Below are 22,675 nucleotides of genomic sequence, written 5' to 3'. Positions count from 1 at the left end.
TATATTTGGGCGCTCCGGTATTCGGCGCATAGACATTTATAATTGTTAGCTCTTCCTGATGGATAGACCCTGTCACTATTATATAATGTCCTTCTTCATCTCTTGTTACAGCCTTTAATTTAAAGTCTAGTTTGTCTGATATAAGTATGGCTACTCCAGCTTTCTTTTGGCTTCCAGTAGCATGATAAATAGTTCTCCATCCCCTCACTCTCAATCTAAAGGTGTCCTCAGGTCTAAAATGAGGCTCTTGTAGACAGCAAACAGATGGGTCTTGTTTTTTTATCCATTCTGATACCCTATGTCTTTTGGTTGGCGCATTTAATCCATTTACATTCAGTGTTATTATAGAAAGATATGGGTTTAGAGTCAATGTGATGTCTGTATGTTTTATGCTTGTAGTGATGTCTCTGGTACTTTGTCTCACAGGGTCCCCTTTGGATCTCTTGTAGGGCTGGTTTAGTGGTGACAAATTCCTTCAGTTTTTGTTTGTTTGGGAAGACCTTTATCTCTCCTTCTATTCTAAATGACAGACTTGCTGGATAAAGGATTCTCGGCTGCATATTTTTTCTGTCTAGCACACTGAAAATCTCATGCCAATTCTTTCTGGCCTGCCAAGTTTCAAAAGAGAGATCAGTCACGAGTCTTATAGGTCTCCCTTTATATGTGAGGGCACGTTTACCCCTTGCTGCTTTCAGAATTTTCTCTTTATCCTTGTATTTTGCCAGTTTCACTATGATATGTCGTGCAGAAGATCGATTCAAGTTACGTCTGAAGGGAGTTCTCTGTGCCTCTTGGATTTCAATGCCTTTTTCCTTCCCCACTTCAGGGAAGTTCTCAGCTATTATTTCTTCAAGTACCCCTTCAGCACCTTTCCCTCTCTCTTCCTCCTCTGGGATACCAATTATGCGTATATTATTTCTTTTTAGTGTATCACTTAGTTCTCTAATTTTCCCCTCATACTCCTGGATTTTTTTATCTCTCTTTTTCTCAGCTTCCTCTTTTTCCATAACTTTATCTTCTAGTTCACCTATTCTCTCCTCTGCCTCTTCAATCCGAGCCGTGGTGGTTTCCATTTTGTTATGCATTTCGTTTAAAGCGTTTTTCAGCTCCTCGTGACTGTTCCTTAGTCCCTTGATCTCTGTAGCAAGAGATTCTCTGCTGTCAGCTATACTGTTTTCAAGCCCAGCGATTAATTTTATGACTATTATTCTAAATTCACTTTCTGTTATATTATTTAAATCCTTTTTGATCAGCTCATTAGCTGTTGTTATTTCCTGGAGATTCTTCTGAGGGGAATTCTTCCGCTTGGTCATTTTGGATAGTCCCTTGGGTGGTGAGGACCTGCAGGGCACTTCCCCTGTGCTGTGGTGTATTACTGGAGTTGGTGGGCGGAGCCGCAGTCAGACCTGATGTCTGCCCCCAGCCCACCGCTGGGGCCACAGTCAGACTGGTGTGTGCCTTCTCTTCCCCTCTCCTAGGGGTGGGATTCACTGTGGGGTGGGGTGGCCTGTCTGGGCTACTTGCACACTGCCAGACTTGTGATGCTGAGGATCTGGCGTCTTAGCTGGGGTGGGTAGGCGAGGTGCACGGGGGGCAGGAGGGGCAGGCTTAGCTTGCTTCTCCTTAGGTGATCCACTTCAGGAGGGGCCCTGTGGCAGCAGGAGGGAGTCAGATCCGCTGCCGGAGGTTTGGCTCCGCAGAAGCGCAGAGTTGGGTGTTTGCGCGGAGCGAGCAAGTTCCCTGGCAGGAACTGGCTCTCTTTGGGATTTTGGCTGGGGGATGGGCGGGGGAGATGGCGCTGGCGAGCGCCTTTGTTCCCCACCAAACTGAGCTCTGTCGTCCGGGGGCTCAGCAGCTCTCCTTCCCTTTGTCCTCCAGCCTTCCCGCTTTCTGAGCAGAGCTGTTAACTTATGACCTCCCAGACGCTAAGTCGCGCTTGCTGTCGGAACACAGTCCGTCAGGCCCCTCCGCTTTTGCAAGCCAGACTCGGGGGCTCTGCTTGGCCGGCGAGCCGCCCCTCCGCCCCGGCTCCCTCCCGCCAGTCCGTGGAGCGCGCACCGCCTCGCCGCCCTTCCTACCCTCTTCCGTGGGCCTCTCGTCTGCGCTTGGCTCCGGCGACTCCGTTCTGCTAATCCTCTGGCGGTTTTCTGGGTTATTTAGGCAGGTGTAGGTGGAATCTAAGTGATCAGCAGGACGCGCGGTGAGCCCAGCGTCCTCCTACGCCGCCATCTTCCCTCTTCCCCCAAAGCTATCTCTCACAGCAAAAGGTTTTAATTTTGGTGAAGTCCAGTTTTTCAGTTTTCCCTTTTATGTATGATGTCCTTAGTGTCAAATCTATGAACTCCTTGCCTAGCCCCAGGTCTCCAAGATGTTCTCCTATGATTTTTTTTCGAAAAGTTGTATAGTTTTACATTTTACATTTCAGTCTGTGAATCATCTGAGTCAGTATTTGTATAAAGTGTGAAATTTACATTGAGCCTCTGCTCTTTGATCAGCATGTTGTGATTTTCAGGACACAGATCTTGCATGTGTTTTGTTAGACTTATGCCTAAGTAGTTCTTTTCCTTTGGAATAATTCTAAATGGTCTTTTTTTTTTTAATTAATGAGCATTCTCTCAGAGACCTCCTCCCACACAGAAAACAATAAAAGCCCATAACCAAACAAAGAAATGAAGGGTTGAAAACAGACCTAAAGGCAATCAAATTGTAGTTGATTCTTTGTTTGATAATCTACCTTCCTGTGTGAAGGAGCTGTCTTCTAATGAGGCTGGCCACACACTGGAACCATGCTTCACCCAGGAGCCCTCGTTCTTGGGGTCTTTGATTCAGTATCTGACTCAAATCACCTTCAGCTCATTTTTCACTTCTCTGAGGTTCAATTCCCTCTTGTAAATGAAAATAACAATGCTTTCTTTAGAAATAATGCCGAGAAGATGCAATTAAATGAAATGAAAGAATATATGTGAAAGTGTCTGGCACACAGATCACATAATGATCAAGAAATATTTCCTCTCTTCTCTTTCCTTCCTCTCTCCCTTTTTATTTACTTCTCTTTTCTTTCTCGTGCCTTCCATTCTCTTTCCTTCCATTCCTGCTTTATGCTCCCTTGCCAATTCCCTATGGTGGGTGTAAGCCTTGGTTCTCGTAGGGTTGACTAGGTAGGGTTGACTAGATGAATAGGAGGCTGACCCCTGTACCCAGCTAGTCCCCCATAATTCCTCCTCCCTTTCCACCATACATGATTCTGCTGGATGACAGAACAGTGAGGATTAGTAAATTAAGAAGTCTGTTTCTTCTATTTAAATTCATAATGCTAAGCAATTCCATGGGTTTTCATGTCTGATGATGAGCCACCTTTCTGCGTTTTCATGAAAGGCAGGTGGTCTGTGGTGGTTAATTAGCATGTGTGTTGGGGGGCACCTGGAAATGCCTTTAACAGGCAACTGAAGCCTCTCAGACCTTGTTTGCTTTGGGTGTGGCCTTAGCAAAATGCAGAGTAGTGAAGAAGCAAGTTCATAGTTTGATGTAGAGATTGTCTTGAACTTCTTGGACTGAGACCAGAGTGATAGACTCAGGTTAGAGTAGATCAATGGAAGTAGTCATTCTCCAGGTAGAATCCACCCTGGAGGAGGGCCAGCTTGATATAGAGACCCCAAAGAAATGGGGCAAGGGAAAAGGAACATCTCCTTTAGAAATTCAAATAAAGATGATTATCTGTCCCCCTCCATTTGACAAGTGTTCAGCCAGTTAATTTGGGACAAGCCCTCTCTTCCCATCCTGGGTCGTAACAATGGCCCAAATAGATTATTCAGCAGCCCTTGAAATTGCAGGCTGGGGGCATCCAATGCGGCAACCTAATTGTTGTCAGACAGCTAATGATTCCAACTGGTTAGAAGCCTAGAGAGATTATGTCATCCTCTGCCCTTCATCCGCAGATGTGAGACCAAAATGGAAACCCAGGTTGTAGGAGTTCTCATGCAAGGAAGAAGCTTTTTGTTGAAAATCATTTTCTGTTGTTGCATTAGAAGTAAAAATGCCTCTTTGGAATCGTAGTGGCTTAGGAAGCAGAGTGCTGCTAGAGATGTGATTTCAAACAGCTCTTGGTCTTGGCTAATGCAGTTTTAATTTTTCTTCAAGGGCTACTTGTTCCAGTGATAATTTCTGTCCTGCACTTCTGCCCTTCTGATTCTTTTGATAAAAGTCATGAGGGTGATGGTATTTAGAGCCGGGAGTAAGTTGGCCTCTGCCAGATTCCTGCCTAACAGATAGCTGAGGTGCCCACCCAGAGCTTGTCACACTTGGTTGCTTCTAAGAGCTTCTGTGATGAGCCCTGAGCACAGTAAACTCACCCATGCCAATCTCTTCCTCTTCTTTCTCTAGCAAGGATTGAAAATAGTTCACCATGCAGAGAAGACACTGTCCAGCTTCTGTAAGTGGCAGAAGAGCATCAATCCCAAGAGTGACCTTAACCCTGCCCATCATGACGTGGCCGTCCTCCTCACCAGGTACCCCAGGGACTACAGGAAGCCAGGGGCTGCGAAGCAGGGGGGCTGGCAGGTGAAAGAGTTGTCCCCTATTCAAACCCATGAGAGTCTCCTACTCTTTGCCGCTTTTGATCATTTTTAAAGGCAGCATCTACGATCTAGACAATGTCCATACCAGTGAGGGGGCAATTATTAAACGTGTGTGACAAAACTCTCCATGTTAATAAACTGTTGGCAAAAATCTGTTGGCGAAATGCAGGCCTTTTTCATATCCCAGTGATGATTTCATCTTTAAAATTGGCTTTTTCATGCAGCTCTATAAGCTCAGGAAGATTGTTTACAGATCCTTGTTAAAGAGTCCTGTAACTTTTAAGCCTGGGCTTTCCAATCCTTTATTTTCTTCTTGAAATTTTTACTCCAGTTTAGAAACATGCAACCTTCTCTACAGAAATCAGTCCTCCTTGTAACCCATCCCTGCCTGATGGTGAGGACAGGATATGGGCGGCCGGCCCTTCCCTGAATACACAGAGCAGTTTGCTTCTCCCTTTATTCTCATGAAGATACTATTTTGTTCTGATGACAGACAGACCCTGTGGTGCTAATAAAAACCATCAACCTTCCCAGACTTATAGCTGTGAAAGGCTAATGAACTTTTCTGATCAACCCAGGCTCTTGGAGGCTATGTTTGCTCACTGATTCAATAAATACTTATTGAACACCTGCCAAGCATCAGATATTATTTTATTTTGTCTTATTTTATTTTATCTTATTTTATTTTAATTTTGAGAGAGAGGGAGAGAGAGAGATAGGGAGAAGGAGGGACAGAGAGATAGGGAGAGAGAATCCGAAGCAGGCTGCATACCATCAGCACAGAGCCCAACACGGGGCTCAAACCCATGAACCATGAGATCATAACCTCAGCTGAAATCAAGAGCCAGACACTTAACCAACTTAGCCACCCAGGCACCCCAGACATTATTTTAAATGAAGTCTTTCATTAACGGGGGAGTTAAATTCTCATGGGGAACTCCTGTGCAGATTCGAAGACATCAGGAAATCGATGGATGTGTAAATAGAAGAGTCTGCTCGGCCTGGCTTGTCAGCCACAGAGAACTCATGCACTGGAAGGCCCTTTGTGTGTGTGTGTGTGTGTGTGTGTGTGTGTGTGTGTGTGTGCTGTGTGCACGCGCGTGTGTTCTCCCCAGGGAGGGCAGGCTGCCCCTGAACATTTTGGCCTGTCACTGGTCCCTTTAGTATCCTGATGCATGGGGTGCCCGCAAAGGATGATAACCAACTTTCACTCCAACCGTCAGAGTCATTCTTTTGGATGAAAGTATCAAAACTTCAGTTGAATGCAAACAGTTTTCAAAAGAAGTTTGTGGAATAAACCTATTACATTAGATTCATATTAGGGTCTGTGACATCGGTAGCTCTGCTGGGAGGTAGGTTAGTGTGGGTGTGGAACGTAAGCACTGGGGCCCTGGCCGGGGTGGGGGGCAGGGGGTGGGGGAGCAACACACAGGCAGGGAACACTGAGGACCTGAGCAAGAAGCCAGGGGAAGACTTCAGTCCAGGCAGGACCTAGCTGTAGGGAAGAACCCTGGATTCAGGACCACTGTTAGAAACTGTGTCACCTTCCTCTCTTTCCTTGCCCTGAAAGCAGATATCACTTCTTCTCTCATTCACATGAGGAAATGAGTGAATTAATGATAGCTGGCGTTTGTGGAGTGTCTGATGTAGCACTGTGCTACATCTATTAGAACAATCATTATTCCATTTAATCTACACAACAAGTCTGGTAGTTGAACTACCATCAATTATTCCCATTTTATAGATGGGGAAACTGAGGCATGGTTATATCACTTGCCTCAAATCTCATTTCCATTAACAAGTACAACTAAGACTTAAATCCAGGTGGTTTGACCCTAATAGTTGTACTCTTAACTATTACCCATAAGAATATGAAGGATCTGTTCTCTTACTATATTTTTTTTCTTATTATGACAATTTTTCTTCCTTTAAACAAGGGCCTGGTTTCAGTATATGATGAACCTCACCAACTCCTGAGGAGTGGAGAGTATTTCAAATGCTAAAGCAGAATTTCTTACCCTCAGCATCTTGAGTTGGGTAATTCTTTTGTTGTGCAGGGCTGTCTGTGTGCTGAGGTGTATTTAACAGCATCTCTTGCCTGTATCCATGAGACGCCAGTAGCACCCTCCTACAAGTTGTGACAACCCAAACTGTCTCTAAGAGTGGGTGGGAGCAAAATCAACCCCTGTTGGGAACCTCTGGTTTGAAAAACAGGCAGGACCAGGGAGGGAGGTATGTGACTTGCCTATGGATGACTGTGCTGAGATCCATTCAACAGGGTTCTCTGCAGAGTTTCATTCAGTAGGAGGTGGATTTGGCTTAAACATACCGCATGAAGCAAGGCTAGTAACTGCATACCAAGGCATGTTTTCTCTTATACAATATCCAGTGCATGGTGAAGGTAGAGCTAATCTGCTTTGGGGAGCAGAAGCTCCTTGTCTGCAAGACTCATGTTTCTATAATTCTTTTATTACCCCCCCCCTTTTTCCTCTTTAGTGCTAGATACTTAGTAGGCAGTTAGTAAACAATTATGTAATGGACCTAACACCTGCCCCATCTGAATGAGAAAGCAGGTGAATTAGCAGTAGACACCAATCTTTTCCCAGCAGCTCCAAGCAGGTCTAGACTTTTAAAAAAATGAAATAGTAACAAGTACATTTTGCAGCAGGGGTGGAAACGTTGGTTGGTTGGTCCTCCCACAGACACAGAAATTATTTAGAATGATTGGCCTGTCTGATCCAATCTAGCTCTCCAACACAAATCTACCCAAAAACTATTGCCGTTAGAGTGGGGATCTGTCAGTTGGCATGCCGTGACATGGGCTGCCACTCTCTCCTATCCCTTTGTCCCAGCCATTGCCTCCTGGAGAACGGAGGACTCGCAGGGGTTTTCAGAGCCTGGATCTTTTCCATGGCCCAGTGGAAACATCAAACAGATCATTAGTTGCCAGAAATGGTACCCACACAAACCTGATGAGTTGAAGGTCTGCAGCTAACAAGCTCAGAACCTTCTTGGCATTTATGCTAGTTATTCTTGGCAAAGAGCTCTTCCTGAATTGAAGAAAACCAGACCAAACCAAGTTAACTCTTGTCAATGACTGAAATAATCCCCACAAAGGTATGGAAGCATATTTTTACATTTAAAAACCATAACCAGTATTTTTTGAGATCCTAAGAGTCTTTATTTGTATATGCATTCCCTCCAATGTCCCATATAGTTAGGGTAGTGGGGCTGGAGAGCCAACTGATTTGATCTCTAGATGGATTGATGAGATCAATTGCCTTTTTCATGAATAAGCAAAAGTTCTCAGATGCATTTTGAGCACAGACCCCAGAAAGACCAAAAGGGGTTTCATATGTGAAAACGCTCAGCCACTGTTGGTTATCCTTTATTTAAAAGTTCAAATAATCTTCAATTTTCAATCAAATCCTTCTCTTTTTGGCCAAACAATATAATTTGGCATCCTGAGATTAAGGGCAAAAGCAACTCAAAATAAAACATTTGTCATGGAGTGACTGAATGGCTCAGGTAAGCATCCAACTTGATTTCTGCTCAGGTCATGATCTTGTGGTTCTTGAGATTGAGCCCCATGTCAGGCTTCAAGCTGATAGCATGGAACCTACTTGGGATTCTCTCTCTCTCCCTGTCTCTCTCTGCCCTTCCCCTGCTCATGCTTGCTTGAGCTTTCTCTCTCTCTCTCTCTCTCTCTCTCTCTCTCTGAAAAATAAATAAATAAACATTAAAAATTGTCATATTTTCCCACATTTTTAGGTGTTAGTGAGAGTCAGTAATTAGAGGTGAAATCGTAATAATCTTATGAATTGTGAATTGCTCCCTATGGAGTTTTAAAAATAATTTAACCATACTTTCCAGACCATATTGAATGTGAACTAATACCCAGATTTTTTCCAGGAGGATTTTTTCAGATGTTTCTTTGGGAGCATATGCATCTCTATTCTCTGCTTTCAGAAAAGACATCTGTGCCAGTGTCAATCGCCCCTGTGAGACTTTGGGTCTGTCCCACCTGTCAGGAATGTGCCAGCCTCACCGGAGCTGTAACATCAATGAAGACTCTGGACTCCCTCTGGCTTTCACAATTGCCCATGAGCTCGGACACAGGTAAAGGGCCAAGGAAACTGAGATCCCCTTGCCATGTTCATGCACCATGTCAGTAGAGGGAAGGGCAAGCACCTTAAATGGGGCATTAGGAGTCGGGTTACACTGTGTCTTGAGACTCACCCTCCTAAACCTCTCCTTCCTCATCTGTAAAGTGGGGATAATCACACGCTTCAAAGATTTCAGTGTCTCTTCTTCCCTGACCACTTGTACCTACTACACCACAGAATCAAAAGGCTACTACAATTTTCTGAATTAGAAAGGGTTGAACACAGACAAGGACATAAGCTTTAACTTACTTGATTAATTCGGGAGTAACAATCCTTGTTTAGTTTTTATAAAATGCTGAGGTATTAATATCACTGACAAGTCACAAACATTAACATTTTTGCATCCTTTATGTCTTCCATTTTGGGTTGTGTTGTTGATTCCTTTTGATAACCTTATGAAATAGATACCATTGTTAACCCCATTTTACTTATATGTATTGAAGGAACACATTGAATAAAGCAGAAATTTAAAACTGCTATACGATGAAGAAGACCATTAAGCAAACGTCAGTTAACAGGAGGCGCAAGTTGTGCTCTGGTTGCCGATGGCTGCTTCTGATCACAGAGGTGAAGACAAAGTTGGGGCAGCCATTGTTGTTGCACCTCTCCACATTGTTGCAAGCTCCCCTTAAACTGGAGTGACTGCCAGAGGATTTAAGAGGCCAGCACCATTTTCTCTCCCTCTTTTTATTTCTCCTTTTTCCCTTTTGAGAGCTAGACAATAAAGAATAGGACTTTCAAAAATAATTACATACATGGGGAAAATTAGAAAGTGATCACACGTGCCCAGATAAAGACTGTGAAAAGACCTGCGAAGACCTTAAATTTTTACCTCAGGTTGATCCTTGGCACAGACACAGCCTACAATAATAATAATAGTAATAATAACAACAACAACAACAATAATAAAAACAGAAAACCCTACAGAAGAGGAAGAATCTGATTTCCAGAGTTACCACATTAACAGATTCAAATGTCCATTTTTCTACGCAAAAAAATCATAAAACATACAAAGAACCAGGAAAGTATGATCTCAAAGGAAAAAAAATAAATCAACAGAAACTGTTCCTGAGGACAGATGTGTTAGACAAAGATTTTGAAACAACTGCCTTAAAGATGCTCAAAGAACTAAAGAAGATGTGGAGAAGATAAAGGAAATGATACGTGAACAAAATAACAATATCAATAAAGATATAGAAGATCTAATAAGAAACCAAGATGAAATTTTGGAGCTAAAAAGTACAGTCACTCTAATAAAAAAATTAACTGGAGGGATTCATTGGCAGATATAAGCAGACAAAATAAGAACCAGTGAACTTGAAGACAGGACAAAGTAAATGCCGAAGTCTGAGGAACAGAAAGAAAAAGGAGTATGGTTTTAGCCAGTGCACTAAGACAAGAAAAAAAACATACAGATTAGGAAGATATAAAACTAGCTCTATTTGCAGATAATATAATTGTATATGTACAAAACCCCAAAGAATCTATGCAACCACACAAACTAGAATAAGCTCACAGGATACCACATAAACATACAGAATCACTCACATTTTTATATACGGACAATGAACGAGTGAACACTGAAATTAAAAATGCGGTACCTTTCACAATCACTCAGAAGTATGAAATATTTGTATAAAATTATTATAAACATTTAAATCTTACAAAACATGTACAGGACTCATATGCTGAAAACTACACAACACTGCAGAAAGAAATAGAGATCTCCTAATAGATGGAGAAACCTATTATGGTCATGAATTGGAAGACTCAACATAGTAAAGATGAAATTCTTCTGAAATAAATAAATAGGTTTAATGATATTTCTATGAGAATTTCATCACGATTCTTTTTTTTTAATTTTTTTAACGTTTATTCATTTTTGAGACAGAGACAGAGCATGAATGGGGGAGGGTCAGAGAGAGGGAGACACAGAATCTGAAACAGGCTCCAGGCTCTGAGCTGTCAGCACAGCCCCGACGCGGGGCTCGAACTCACGGACCGCGAGCTCATGACCTGAGCTGAAGTTGGCGCTTAACCGACTGAGCCACCCAGGCACCCCTCATCACGATTCTTTTTGACATATAAAAAAATTAATCTAAAATGTATATGGAAAGGCAGAGGAACTAGAATAAGTTTTCAAAACAATTTGAAAAAGAATAATAAAATGAGAAGAATCAGGCTACAAGATTTCAAAATTTATTATACAGCTGCAGTAATCAAGATTGTGTGGTGGGTGCCTGGGTGGCTCAGTCAGTTGAGTGTCTGACTCTTGGTTTCAGCTCAGGTCATGATCCCAGGGTTGTAAGATCAAGCCCCGTGTTGGTTTTTAATATATAAAAAGAGTCTCTACTTAAGTCTCACACCATATGCAAAAATGATCTTGAAGTAGAACACAAACTTAAATGTAAAATGTAAAACTAAAAAACTTTTAGGACATAAATAGGAAATTTTAAATATCTAAGGCTAGGCAAAGAGTTTCTAAACTTGGCATCAAATGCACAATCGATAAAAGGAAACATTTAAAACTTGGACTCATCAAAATTAAAACTTTTGACTCTTTTAAGAGGATGAAAATACAAGCCACAGCCCAAGAGAAAATGTTTGCAAGCCCTATGTAGTGGCTTAAATAGTGTTCCCCTTCACAAATTCAAGGCTTCTATGAACTTCAGAATGTAACCTGTTTTGGAAATAGGGTCTTTGCAGATGTTATTAGTTAATAATTTTGAAACTAAATCACCCTAGATTTAGGTTGGGCCCTAAACCCAATGACTGGAGAGGGAGATTTGGACACAGATCAAAGAGAAGACCATGTAAAGATGGAGGCAGAAGTTAGAGTCGTACTGCCACAAGACAGGAAGCCTGCAGCCACCAGAAGCTGGAAGGGGCAAGGAGAAATTCTCCCCTGGAGACTTTGAAGGGTTCAGAGTGCTGCTGACACCTTGATTTCAGACTTCCGTCCTCCAGGACTGTGACAGAATAAGTTTATGTTATTTTAAGCCACTAAGCTCATAATAATTTTTATGACCTACCTAGGAAATGAATACTCCATATATCCAGTAGAACTAAGCATCTAAAATATATAAGCAACTGTCAAAACTCAAATAGAGGGGTGCCTAGGTGCCTCAGTCGGTTGAGGTTACAACTCGATTTCAGTTCAGGTCATGATCCCACAGTTCCTGAGTTTGAATCCCCTGCTTGGGATTCTCTCTCCCTCTCTCTCTGCCCCTCCCCTGCTCATACTCTTGCTGTTTCTCAAAATCAATAAATAAATGTAAACAAAACAAAAACCTCAATAGTAAAAAAACCCAAACAGTACAATTAAAAAATGGGCAAAAAGGAGAAATTCCACCAGAAAAGACATACAAATGGCAGATAAGCACTTGAAACTATATTCAACATCATTAGCTACCAGGGAAATGCAAATTGAAATCGCAATGAGATGTCACACAACAATCAGAATGACTAAAAAAATAGTGGTGACCCCAAATGCTGGCAAGGTTGCAGAGGGATCGGATCATTCAGACATTGCTGGTGAGAAAGTAAAATGGTCCAGGCACTGCAGAGAATAGTTTGTCGGTTTTTTAAGCTGTAAACCTACAACTACCGTATGATCCAGCAGTCGTACTCCTGAGATTTGTCCTGGAGAAAGGAAGATTTACGTTCACACAAAAACCTTTACGTGAATGTTTATAGAAGCTTAATCTTAATAGCCCCAAACTAGAAACAATCCAGGGGTGGTGTCAACCCAACAGGGTGAATGGTTACCTAAACTGGGATGGACACACATTATGGAACACTAGTTAGCAATAAAATGAAAGATACCCCATTGTTTCTTGGAAACATGTTTTTTTCACTGTTTCATTGATACATACAGTGACCTGATGAATCTTCAAACAGTTATGCTCTGTGAAAAAAAAGCCAGTCCCAAAAGGTTACATGCTGTATGTGATTGAAATGTCAAAATTGTAGAAATGGAGAATGTATATATGGCTGCCAGGGTTTAAGGATGGAATGGGAGAGGGAAGGAAGTGGGTGTGGCTATAACTGCAACATGAGGGATCCATGTGGTGATGATAATATTCTGTGTCTGGACAGTATAAGCATCAATACCCCAACTGTGCTACTGAATTATAGTTTTGCAATGTATTACCATTGGGGGGAAGGTGAGTGATGGATACAGGGGACCGCTTTGTTTATGTCTTAAAACTGCAACTGAACCTGCAATAATCTCAAAGTAAAAAGTTTAATTTAAAAAAAAAAAGGCATCAGGACATATACAGATAACCTAAATAAAGACTTTTTTTTATTTAATCTTTTTTATTTGGGTATAGTTGACACACAGTGTTACATTAGTTTCAGGTGTACAACATAGTGATTCAGCTGCTCTATAGGTTATGCTATGCTCACCACAAGTGTAGTATATCTGTCAACATACAACCCTGTTACGGTATCATTGACTGTATTCCCTGTGTTGTGCCTTTTATTCCCATGACTTAATTAATTCCATAACTGGAAGCCTGTATGCGCCACTCCCCTTCACCCATTTTTACCTGTATCGCTCACCCTCCATACTCCTGCCCTCTGGCAACCACCAGTTTGTTCTCTGTATTTACACGTCTGATTCTGCTTTTTGTTTGTTTGTTTATTCATTTGTGTTTTAGATTCCACATATGAATGAGATCATATGGTATTTTTCTTTTTCAGTCTGACTTATTTCACTTAGCATAATACCCTCGAGGTCCATCCATGTTGTTGCAAATGGCAAGATTTCATCCCTTAATGACTAATATTCCATTGTGTGTACATATACATATACACACACACCACATCTTCTTCATCCCTTCATCTATCGATGGACACTTAGGTTGCTTCCATATCCTGGCTATTGTAAATAATGCTGTAGTGAACATAGAAGTATGTATCTTTTTGAATTAGAGTTTTCAATTTCTTTGGATAAATACCTAGTAGTGGAATTACTGGATCACATGGTATTTCTCTTTTTAATTGTTTGATGAACTTCCATACTGTTTTCCACAGTGGCTGTACCAATTTACATTCCCACCAACAGTGCATAAGGGTTCCTTTTTCTCTACATTCTTACAGTGGTGAGAATCTTATCTTTTTGATTCTAGACATTCTGACCAGAGTTAAGTGATATCTCATTGTGCTTTTGATTTGTATTAAAACAGCATCTTTTAAATGCCCCCCCCAAAAAAGTTTAGAATCACTGATAAAAAAGAGAAAGTTGAAGGAACACATAAGCTTGAGTTTGAGGGATAGAAAAATACTTGAGCAAAACAAAACCAAATGAAAGAAGACTTTAAGGGCTTCCTAAGAAACTTTTGCTCATAGTAAAAGATACTTCTGGGGTATTTAGTTCTTCCTTTAGCTATATAGTCCTAATTGTGGACCAAACTGAGAAACACTGGGCAGATTAATGAAATGGCTGCAGCAATCCAAGAATGAACAAAACAAAACTGATAAACCAGTATCCCAAAAAGACAAAGATTAATAACAAAGATACCCCATTGTTTCTTGGAAACATGTTTGTTTCATTACTATGTGTGATGCAAAATAGAAAGTAAAGTTAACTAACTTGTGCTATGGCCTTATGTGAATAATTTCACTTTTATTTTGAGAGAAAACTTTTTGAAAATCCATTCCTGAAGACCCTGGATTATATCAGCCATTTATACCTGAAGTCTCTCACCACCTTTATCAGACTCCTTATGTAAGTGCCCAACAATGAAGGTACAATCCCCAGAGGAAATTTAAAAACTTATTTGAGACGTAGCATCCTTCACTTTTAAGTAATGAAAATATAACAATATAGATGAACACTTAAAAGGCAACATTCACCCAGTATATCTCCCCCACTTCCAGATCATGATATATTTCATTACAGACCTTTGCATGTTAAATATGTGAAATTGGTATTCCCTAAATGGGTTTTAAAAGCTCACAATCATATTTTTGAGGTTTTTGTTCTCTGCTATTGCTTCTCCACCATAAAATGAATAATAAATCACAGGAATGAAAGGCAGCACATAAGTAATAGAATCAATGATATTGTAATAGTGTTGTATCAGGACAGCTGATGGTATAGCTACACTTGTGAATACAGCCTAAGTATAAACCTGTCAAATGACTACGTTGTATACCTGAAACTAATGTCACATTGTGTTAACTATACTTAAAAAATGAATAATAAAAGGCAAGGAATGGATCTTTTCCATCAAAGGATACCCCGAAACCCAGGTAATTAATTAATTGCTATTTCACATCTGTAATTTGGCAAACTCATGTAACAGGGGTTGAAACTGAAGCATGAGGTAAAGCAGGCCAATCCAACAGCCCAGGAAGTTGTTTGAGCCTGTAGACGGCTCTGTACTCCAAATTGCTCTTCAGTGTCCATCCCATCTGCTAGAAAGTAACTTCCTGGATGCAAACCTTCCATCCCTATGACCCCATGTGCTTTCCTTGGCCTTCACTTCTCATTGACCCACTGTTCCCATGTGGCAGGAGCATTCCACCCATTTAGACCTAGTAGACACGGTCCAGAGGGACATTTTCAGTAGCACTGCTTTTAGCTCATAAGATGGGGGAAGAGAGGGGTGATGAAGCTGGAGGGGGGAAATCCTAAAATTAGAAACTTTAGATGGAACAAAATGAGCTTCGGGGGAACTGATATATTTTGAGTGTAGGTGTGAATCGCTCCTGTGTATAAGATCCAGCAATATGTCTTCTTGTATTAGAATATCCAGTGATGGAAAAACCATGATTCATGCATATTTTTGAACCATGCTTGCAATTTAGGGTTCTTACTAATTATTCTGCAGGTGAACTTGTGGAGTACTTCATGAGCTAGATAAGAATGGATTTGCAACAGCATAGGGAAGACCTGCTTGGGAAGAAAGCTTTCATTGAATTGCATTCTTTGTGGCTGGGTGATAAGAGTTTTGCAGATTAATTCTCTGAGTCCTTTGTGAATTTTGTATTCATGTGGAATGTGATCGGAGTCTGTAAGTAAGTTGATAACATCATAATGCATTAAGCAAAATACAAGAAATCTCTAAAGCCCCCCAGAGACTATTTTCTGTAAGAGTCACTAATGTTGATCAGGAGATTTTAGTAAAGTTGCATATGAGCTTCCCTGTCAGATGGGCTGAATTTCACTTGCCGAGTAAAAGGTCCTACTTTACCCTGTTCAGATTTGGAGAGTTGAGCCAACATCTCTGGGTTGCAAGTATGCCTGTTGTAAGCAGATCCCAGTGGAGAGAGTTCTTGTGGGGACCTCTGATGGCATCCTGGGCTGATCCTGAGGACTCAACTTATAAACAGACTTCTGAATCTGCTTCCATCCCAGGCACCCCTGCCATGCCGGACAAGCTCTTCTGGGTCATTCAGGGCTGCTTTACCTGGTCAGCCCTGGCAGTGGGAGGACCAGGGAGCAGGCTGAGTGAGGCCTGGGTAAGAACACTGCAACAGCAGGGTGAGCTGCAGAAGACCTACTCTTGCCACTAACTAGCTGTGGGACTTTCGAAAAGTCTCAAACTCTGAGCTTCCTCATCTAGAAAAGGGAAATAAGCTAGACAAGGATAAAAGCAACAATAACGGATTCCCATCATTCACAGAGCCCTTATTATATGCCAGGCACTTGCCAAGTGGTTTTCAGACTCATCCATTCAGATCTGACCCTAGCACAGTGAAGACCTCTGCACTTTCCAGGAGAGGAAACTGAAGCTGAACCCGTTTCAGTAACTCCCAGATCACGAAGTGACAGAACTGGAATGCGAGTCCAGATCATATGTCTTCAAAAACCCTGCTCTAATCACTGGGCTGTGAAGTCTCCCTGATGTCTCAGATACTGGAGAACTCCCATGACAAGACTCAAAAGAAATCCAGTCACTCACAGCTTGTGGTCTTTGACAAAGTCTCCCATAGGCTTACCCTTTCATGCTCTTCCTCAAATGATGATGAAAAGGGAGAATGAAGGTTTGGGGGTTTTGAGCTGTGGTTACTAAAGCAGGAGGAAGAAGATTGCTTAAGGCAGGGTTTACCCTCCTGACTCCAGACTCCTAGAAAGCCAAACTGGGAGCTTCTAGCCAAAGAGAAGTTTTGGAATTGGCTGCATGGTTCCCATGGCTGCATATTTGAGGCCAAGACGTGCTCAAAATATCCCTCTCCACCTTCACAGTCCCACTTGGTAAACACATGCATTCTGTACAAAAGTGGCTCTCGGTGGGTTATTTTCACCTCGAAGAAACTGTGGTTTTCTATTTCATGCCAGCCTCCTTAATGTTCTTGTGCTTTGTGCCCTCCTGCAGCTTTGGCATCCAGCATGACGGGAAGGAAAATGACTGTGAGCCCGTGGGCAGGCACCCATACATCATGTCCCGCCAGCTCCAGTACAATCCCACCCCACTGACGTGGTCCAAGTGCAGCAAGGAGTATATCACCCGCTTCCTGGAGTAAGTGACAGTGCCTTTCAGGACAGCTGCACTTGGGTCTCCTTAAACTGGAAGTCAGTCTGAGTTTTTTGCCTGGGCCCTGGAAAAGTCTCAGTGCCTCTCACAGGTCATAGTATCAGGTGGCATCAGAAGGGGTGGATTTCACTTCTGCTTTCTGACCCTGAAATGTGGGTGGGTCCTGCCTTCCAGCCACAGCCAGGTGAACATCCTATCCCCTTGCTTGCTTTTGCTCACGGTGGCTCTTTATGATCTGAGTGTGTGTTAAGTCCCTGGAAACTGGCCGGCACAACTAGGATTTATGTTATAAGTGATCGTGGAAATCCCTCTGATGATTTACTGCTGTTCTTGTTTTCATTTTAGTCGAGGCTGGGGGTTCTGTCTCGATGACATGCCCCAGAAGAAAGGCTTGAAGTCCAAGGTCATTGCTCCTGGAGTGATCTATGATGTTCATCATCAATGCCAGCTGCAGTATGGCCCAAATGCCACCTTCTGCCAGGAAGTAGAAGTAAGTGTTGGGTATCTTGGTGCATCTGGTGGCTATGCACGGAGTTTAAGGGCTCTAGCATGCTGAAGGAAGGGCCAGGGAACTATTTGGTAATCTGAAGAGCCAGACACAGAAATGGAAACCTTCTGTTTATGGCAAAGTGTTTGTAAGGCAGAAGGTGTGAAGTTGGGGGTCATTTACATTCCTTGACCCAGCCTCCTTGGTATTCTATGGAGATAGCAATCCTGTGCAAGTGGGTGGGGGTGAAGAAAATTTTGTAGTGATTTTCAGGAATCACGGCGATTCTACACCTGCAGACTGTAGCAACCTAAAGTTGCTCCCTTTCCTGAATTTCCCATCTGGTGTAGAGAAACCCCAGATGCCAAGTAGGAATTAGTTTCATCCCAATTCATTCATCTCCTTTATTTTTATTATCCATCTAGTAAATCAAGCCCTGACATTTAACCTCCTAAAGAGTTTGTGGCTTTGTCCTGTCGTCTTCATTCCCACTGTACTGTTTTGATTCAGTCTCTCATCTTCTCTCCTTGCGACTGTAATTACCTCCTACCCAGTCTCTCCTTCATTCAAATTGTTGCTCAGGTTATTTCAAAAAAACACGGAACTAACCATGGCTCTGCTCCACTGTTAGGGTTCATTGACCATGGGATAAAGCCCCAGCTCCTATGTGTGGCATTCCTTTGTGATCTGAACCTTGCCTACTCTCTGAGTGCATCCCTTGTCGTGTGAAGGTACCAGTGTTAACACATAGACATGGGCAAGGCAAGACACATTCAACCGTCCTCAGATTCTGTGCTGTTAGTGAATAAAAGGTAAAAATTAAGCCCTCAAAAATTAATGGAATAAATTCTCTCTCACCTTAAGAAGCTTGTGCTCTGGTAGAGGAAGCAGACAGAACAATTTCAACGTTTATTTATTTTTGGGACAGAGAGAGACAGAGCATGAACGGGGGAGGGGCAGAGAGAGAGGGAGACACAGAATCAGAAACAGGCTCCAGGCTCTGAGCCATCAGCCCAGAGCCCGACGCAGGGCTCGAACTCACGGACTGCGAGATCGTGACCTGGCTGAAGTCGGACGCTTAACCGACTGCGCCACCCAGGCACCCCAAGACAGAACAATTTCAATACAATGAGATAACACAAAAAGAGACATGTAAAAAGACCTTTGAAGAGGAAGTAAATAACTGTGCTTAAACACAATGGGCAAGACTCAATAGAGAAGGGAAAGTTGGGACAGAAATCCCTCAAGCCTCACTCCTAAATGGTTACCAAGTTATGCCAATTCTACTTCCTAAATATCTCTAAAAAAAATCCATCTATTCCTAGGTGGCTGAAGTAGGTCTTTGATGGGTCTCCTTTCCTGGAGTTGAACTACCTCCCTCAACTCTAATCCATCTCCCCAAATACAGCCAAAATGACCTTTATAAATGGAAATTGGATTGTGTTCCTCTCAATAAAATATTTCAGTCTCCCCATTTCCTACAATAAAGTTTAAATTCTCTAAAATGGCTTCAAAGGGGCCTCAGGATTCATCCTATCTCTTGTTCTTTGGCCTTATCTCTTACAATATTGTTTTGATTCTCCATTCTCTAACCTAGAATTCCAGTTGCATGTATGTTGGTCTTAATCACTAATCTTCCATATCTTGGGATCCTGCCTTCATATTTTTTGTCTCTGCAGTTTGTGTGATTTCTTTTTCTTTTGACTCACTAGTTCTCTCTTCAGACACATCTACTTCTCTTTTTAACCTTTCTATTGAAATTTTAATTTCATTGATGGTATTTTTTTTTTTTTACTTGTGGCAGTCTGTTGGTTATTTTTCTAAGTTTTCTCTAACTGTTATGGTTTCTTGTTTCTAATTCAGGCTTTCAATATGATCTTTTGTTTTTTAATCATATTTGAGACATTTATTTTGCAGTTTATGTTGGATAATTCCAAAGTCCAGAGTCTACGTGGGTCTATTTTTCCTATTTGGGATTTCTTCTATGTCTTGCTTATTATAGATTATTTCCTTTTCTTGATTTTTGTTTTATTGTGAGTTCTTGGTTGTGAAACTTCTTATCAGGTTATTCCTTAAGGCTCATATTCTTCCAGAGAGGATTTTGGATTAGTTAAAATAAATTATCGGTTGGATGTTATGCAACTACATGGGTCATGGTTACAAAATCTCAGGGGTAACATTTACTATTTCTTCTAGAGTTAGGGTCAAAACAGATTTTTCAGCTGTGTCCCCAGGTTTCTTTTAGTCCATCCTTTCACACAAGGGCTAGTCCTTTGGGGTTATGGTCTTTCTGAGGTCTCCAGTCCAACTTCCCATGCTACACAGGCCCAGGACATTGTCACCAGTACTCAGGTGACCATTAAAATTATAATCTAAGTGACCAGGTTTGTATCTCTAGATGCCCAACATTTCTGCTACATGTTTAGCCTCTGAGGATATCTCTTACTTTCTTGCCAACTCAGGAACGCATTTAAAATATTTAAAATATTTTATTCACAACTTTATATGTTTTACAAAGGTAAGGAGTTTTCAGGGTATCCTGTGGTTTACTAGAAACAGACCACTCTGGCTATCTCTGGTCAGTTACTGTTTTATACTCTGTGTTTATTCATATACCAAACAATCTCATTCCCTGAAAGTGCTGTGCATTCTCTACCACCTCCAGAGCTTTGCAGGCTCTGGTTCCTGTGCACCACCCCTCCTATTCATCCTTTAGGTATCAGCTTAAATATCATTTCACATTTTATTCTGTATTTTCTTGAACAAAGACTTTGTTAGACTATATTATAGTTGCTTAAAGAAAATTTTTTTAATGTTTATTTATTTTTAAGAGAGAGACAGAGTGTGAATGGGGGAAGGGCAGAGAGCGAGGGAGACAGTGAATCGGAAGCAACTCTCAGCTCTGAGCTGTCAGCTTAGAGCTCCACATGGGGTTCAAACACAGGAACCATGAGATCATGACCTGAGCCAAAGTCAGGCGCTTAACCAACTGAGCCACCCAGGCACCCCTGTAGCTGCTTTCTAGTTGTCTGTACCCTCCCCTACTTTATGTAAGCTCTCTGAGGGAGCTTTTATTCCTCACTTTTAGCAGGGCCTAGGACATAGATAAATGGGTAATAGAATGAAATCTTGAGATAAATGAATGAAGACTTCAGATCCCTGCATATTGCAGCCAAGATAGCCTAATCCTTTTAAATTAAAAAAAAAAACACACACACACAAAAAAAAACACGTAAAATACCAGAGAATACAGCTTCATCCTCTTTTATTATAACTTTTTTTTTTTTTTATCTTGAAAGCTTGCAACTCAAAAAAAGTTAGAAAAATAGTACAGGGAGTTCTTGGGTACTCTTTACCCAGCACATCATTCTTTATGAATGCATAATGAACTTATAAGAAAGCTTTAAAAAAAATCCTCAGGAAGAAAAAACTAAAAGGGAATGATAAGCACATTGAAGCTGATGCAGAGAAAAATCAAAGGGCCTTGATTTTAACATCCAGTGGCAACAGATGATGACGTCTTCACATGGAGCAGAGCAGGGAGCTGGAACTGAGACCCCTCCTGAAGCTGGGGGCCTGGAGGAGCTATGCCTCAATGAGACAGGGGGCTAGAAGAAACCACCGCCAGCAAAGGTAGATGGCAGAGAAGCTTCTCTTATCTCAGCTTGCGTTTTGAGGGGGGAGTGATGCTGGTGGATAACCATCTCACTAGAAAATACTTTACCATAGGCCAGCCTCATACGGATTCAGAGTTCAAATGTATACTCTTGTGTGGCTGGAGAACCCCCATGCCAAAAAAATATAAGATGAACATATTTCTGATCTCAAAAAACTATGGGATGCCTGGTAGAAACAAAGATTAAAAACCTGCCCTGGAGAAACCAATGCTCAGCTAAAGATGAACAAAAATCCAATAGATAAAGCTTCTGATTAGATGAATTCACCAGCTTCTAATTCAAAATTTAAAACCATCTATAGGGGCGCCTGGGTGGCGCAGTTGGTTAAGCGTCCGACTTCAGTCAGGTCACGATCTCGCGGTCCGTGAGTTCGAGCCCCGCGTCAGGCTCTGGGCTGATGGCTCAGAGCCTGGAGCCTGTTTCTGATTCTGTGTCTCCCTCTCTCTCTGCCCCTCCCCCATTCATGCTCTGTCTCTCTCTGTCCCAAATAAATAAATAAACGTTGAAAAAAAAATTAAAAAAAAAAAAAATAAAACCATCTATAGCTAAGTGGGGGAGAGATCATAAACCCTCAAGTATGGATAAGTATTTCAGGTAAGGATAATAAAATTAATATGTAAAAGAAGAACTACATATGAGAAAAGGAAAAATACACTATAAGATAATTGTAAGGTAGATATGAAAAATAATTACAACTGCTAGAAATGAAAAATATGATCATTGATTTTAGATTCCGTGTTTGGGTTAAACAGCAGATTTGGAAATTAGAGCTGAAAAAACTACTTCCCATGTCACTTAAGTATTTTCAGAACTGTGTGATGGAGAGGCTAGTCTTTTCCTGATAGAAATCCAGACTTTCTCAGCTTTCATATATAAGAAAATTGAGAGTTAAAAAATATAAAAGTGAAGTTGAGACACGAAGGACAGAATGGGAAGACTCATCACTGACAATTAAGAGTTCCAGAAGGAGAGAATAGTGGTAATTAAGGAAAGGCAAAGTTTACAGAGAGAACGATTGAGAATGTTCTAAAATTGTTAAATTTTTTTTTTCAACGTTTATTTATTTTTGGGACAGAGACAGAACATGAACGGGGGAGGGGCAGAGAGAGAGGGAGACACAGAATCGGAAACAGGCTCCAGGCTCTGAGCCATCAGCCCAGAGCCCGACGCGGGGCTCGAACTCCCGGACCGCGAGATCGTGACCTGGCTGAAGTCGGACGCTTAACCGACTGCGCCACCCAGGCGCCCCGAAATCTTATTTTAAAACACAGTGACTCTAGAG

The 22,675-nt window shown here is 41.7% G+C and overlaps 1 protein-coding gene across 2 annotated transcripts in view; it reads left to right on the top strand.

The window, feature by feature from the left end:
- Nucleotides 1-22,675, top strand: part of ADAMTS12 (ADAM metallopeptidase with thrombospondin type 1 motif 12) — a 332,472-nt gene that overhangs the window by 204,461 nt on the left and 105,336 nt on the right. For both annotated transcript variants that reach the window (XM_040494910.1, XM_040494900.1), the window contains exons 6-9: nt 4,381-4,505; nt 8,544-8,693; nt 17,071-17,214; nt 17,575-17,719. In XM_040494910.1, the coding sequence (XP_040350844.1) occupies nt 4,381-4,505; nt 8,544-8,693; nt 17,071-17,214; nt 17,575-17,719 (564 nt within the window). The remainder of the gene's footprint in view (nt 1-4,380; nt 4,506-8,543; nt 8,694-17,070; nt 17,215-17,574; nt 17,720-22,675) is intronic.

Source organism: Herpailurus yagouaroundi, unplaced genomic scaffold, assembly GCF_014898765.1.
Source record: "Herpailurus yagouaroundi ecotype Mexico unplaced genomic scaffold, PumYag 29, whole genome shotgun sequence".
NCBI lineage: Eukaryota > Metazoa > Chordata > Mammalia > Carnivora > Felidae > Herpailurus > Herpailurus yagouaroundi.
Note: the sequence above shows the minus strand (reverse complement) of the source record. Positions and strands in the feature narration are given on the sequence as shown.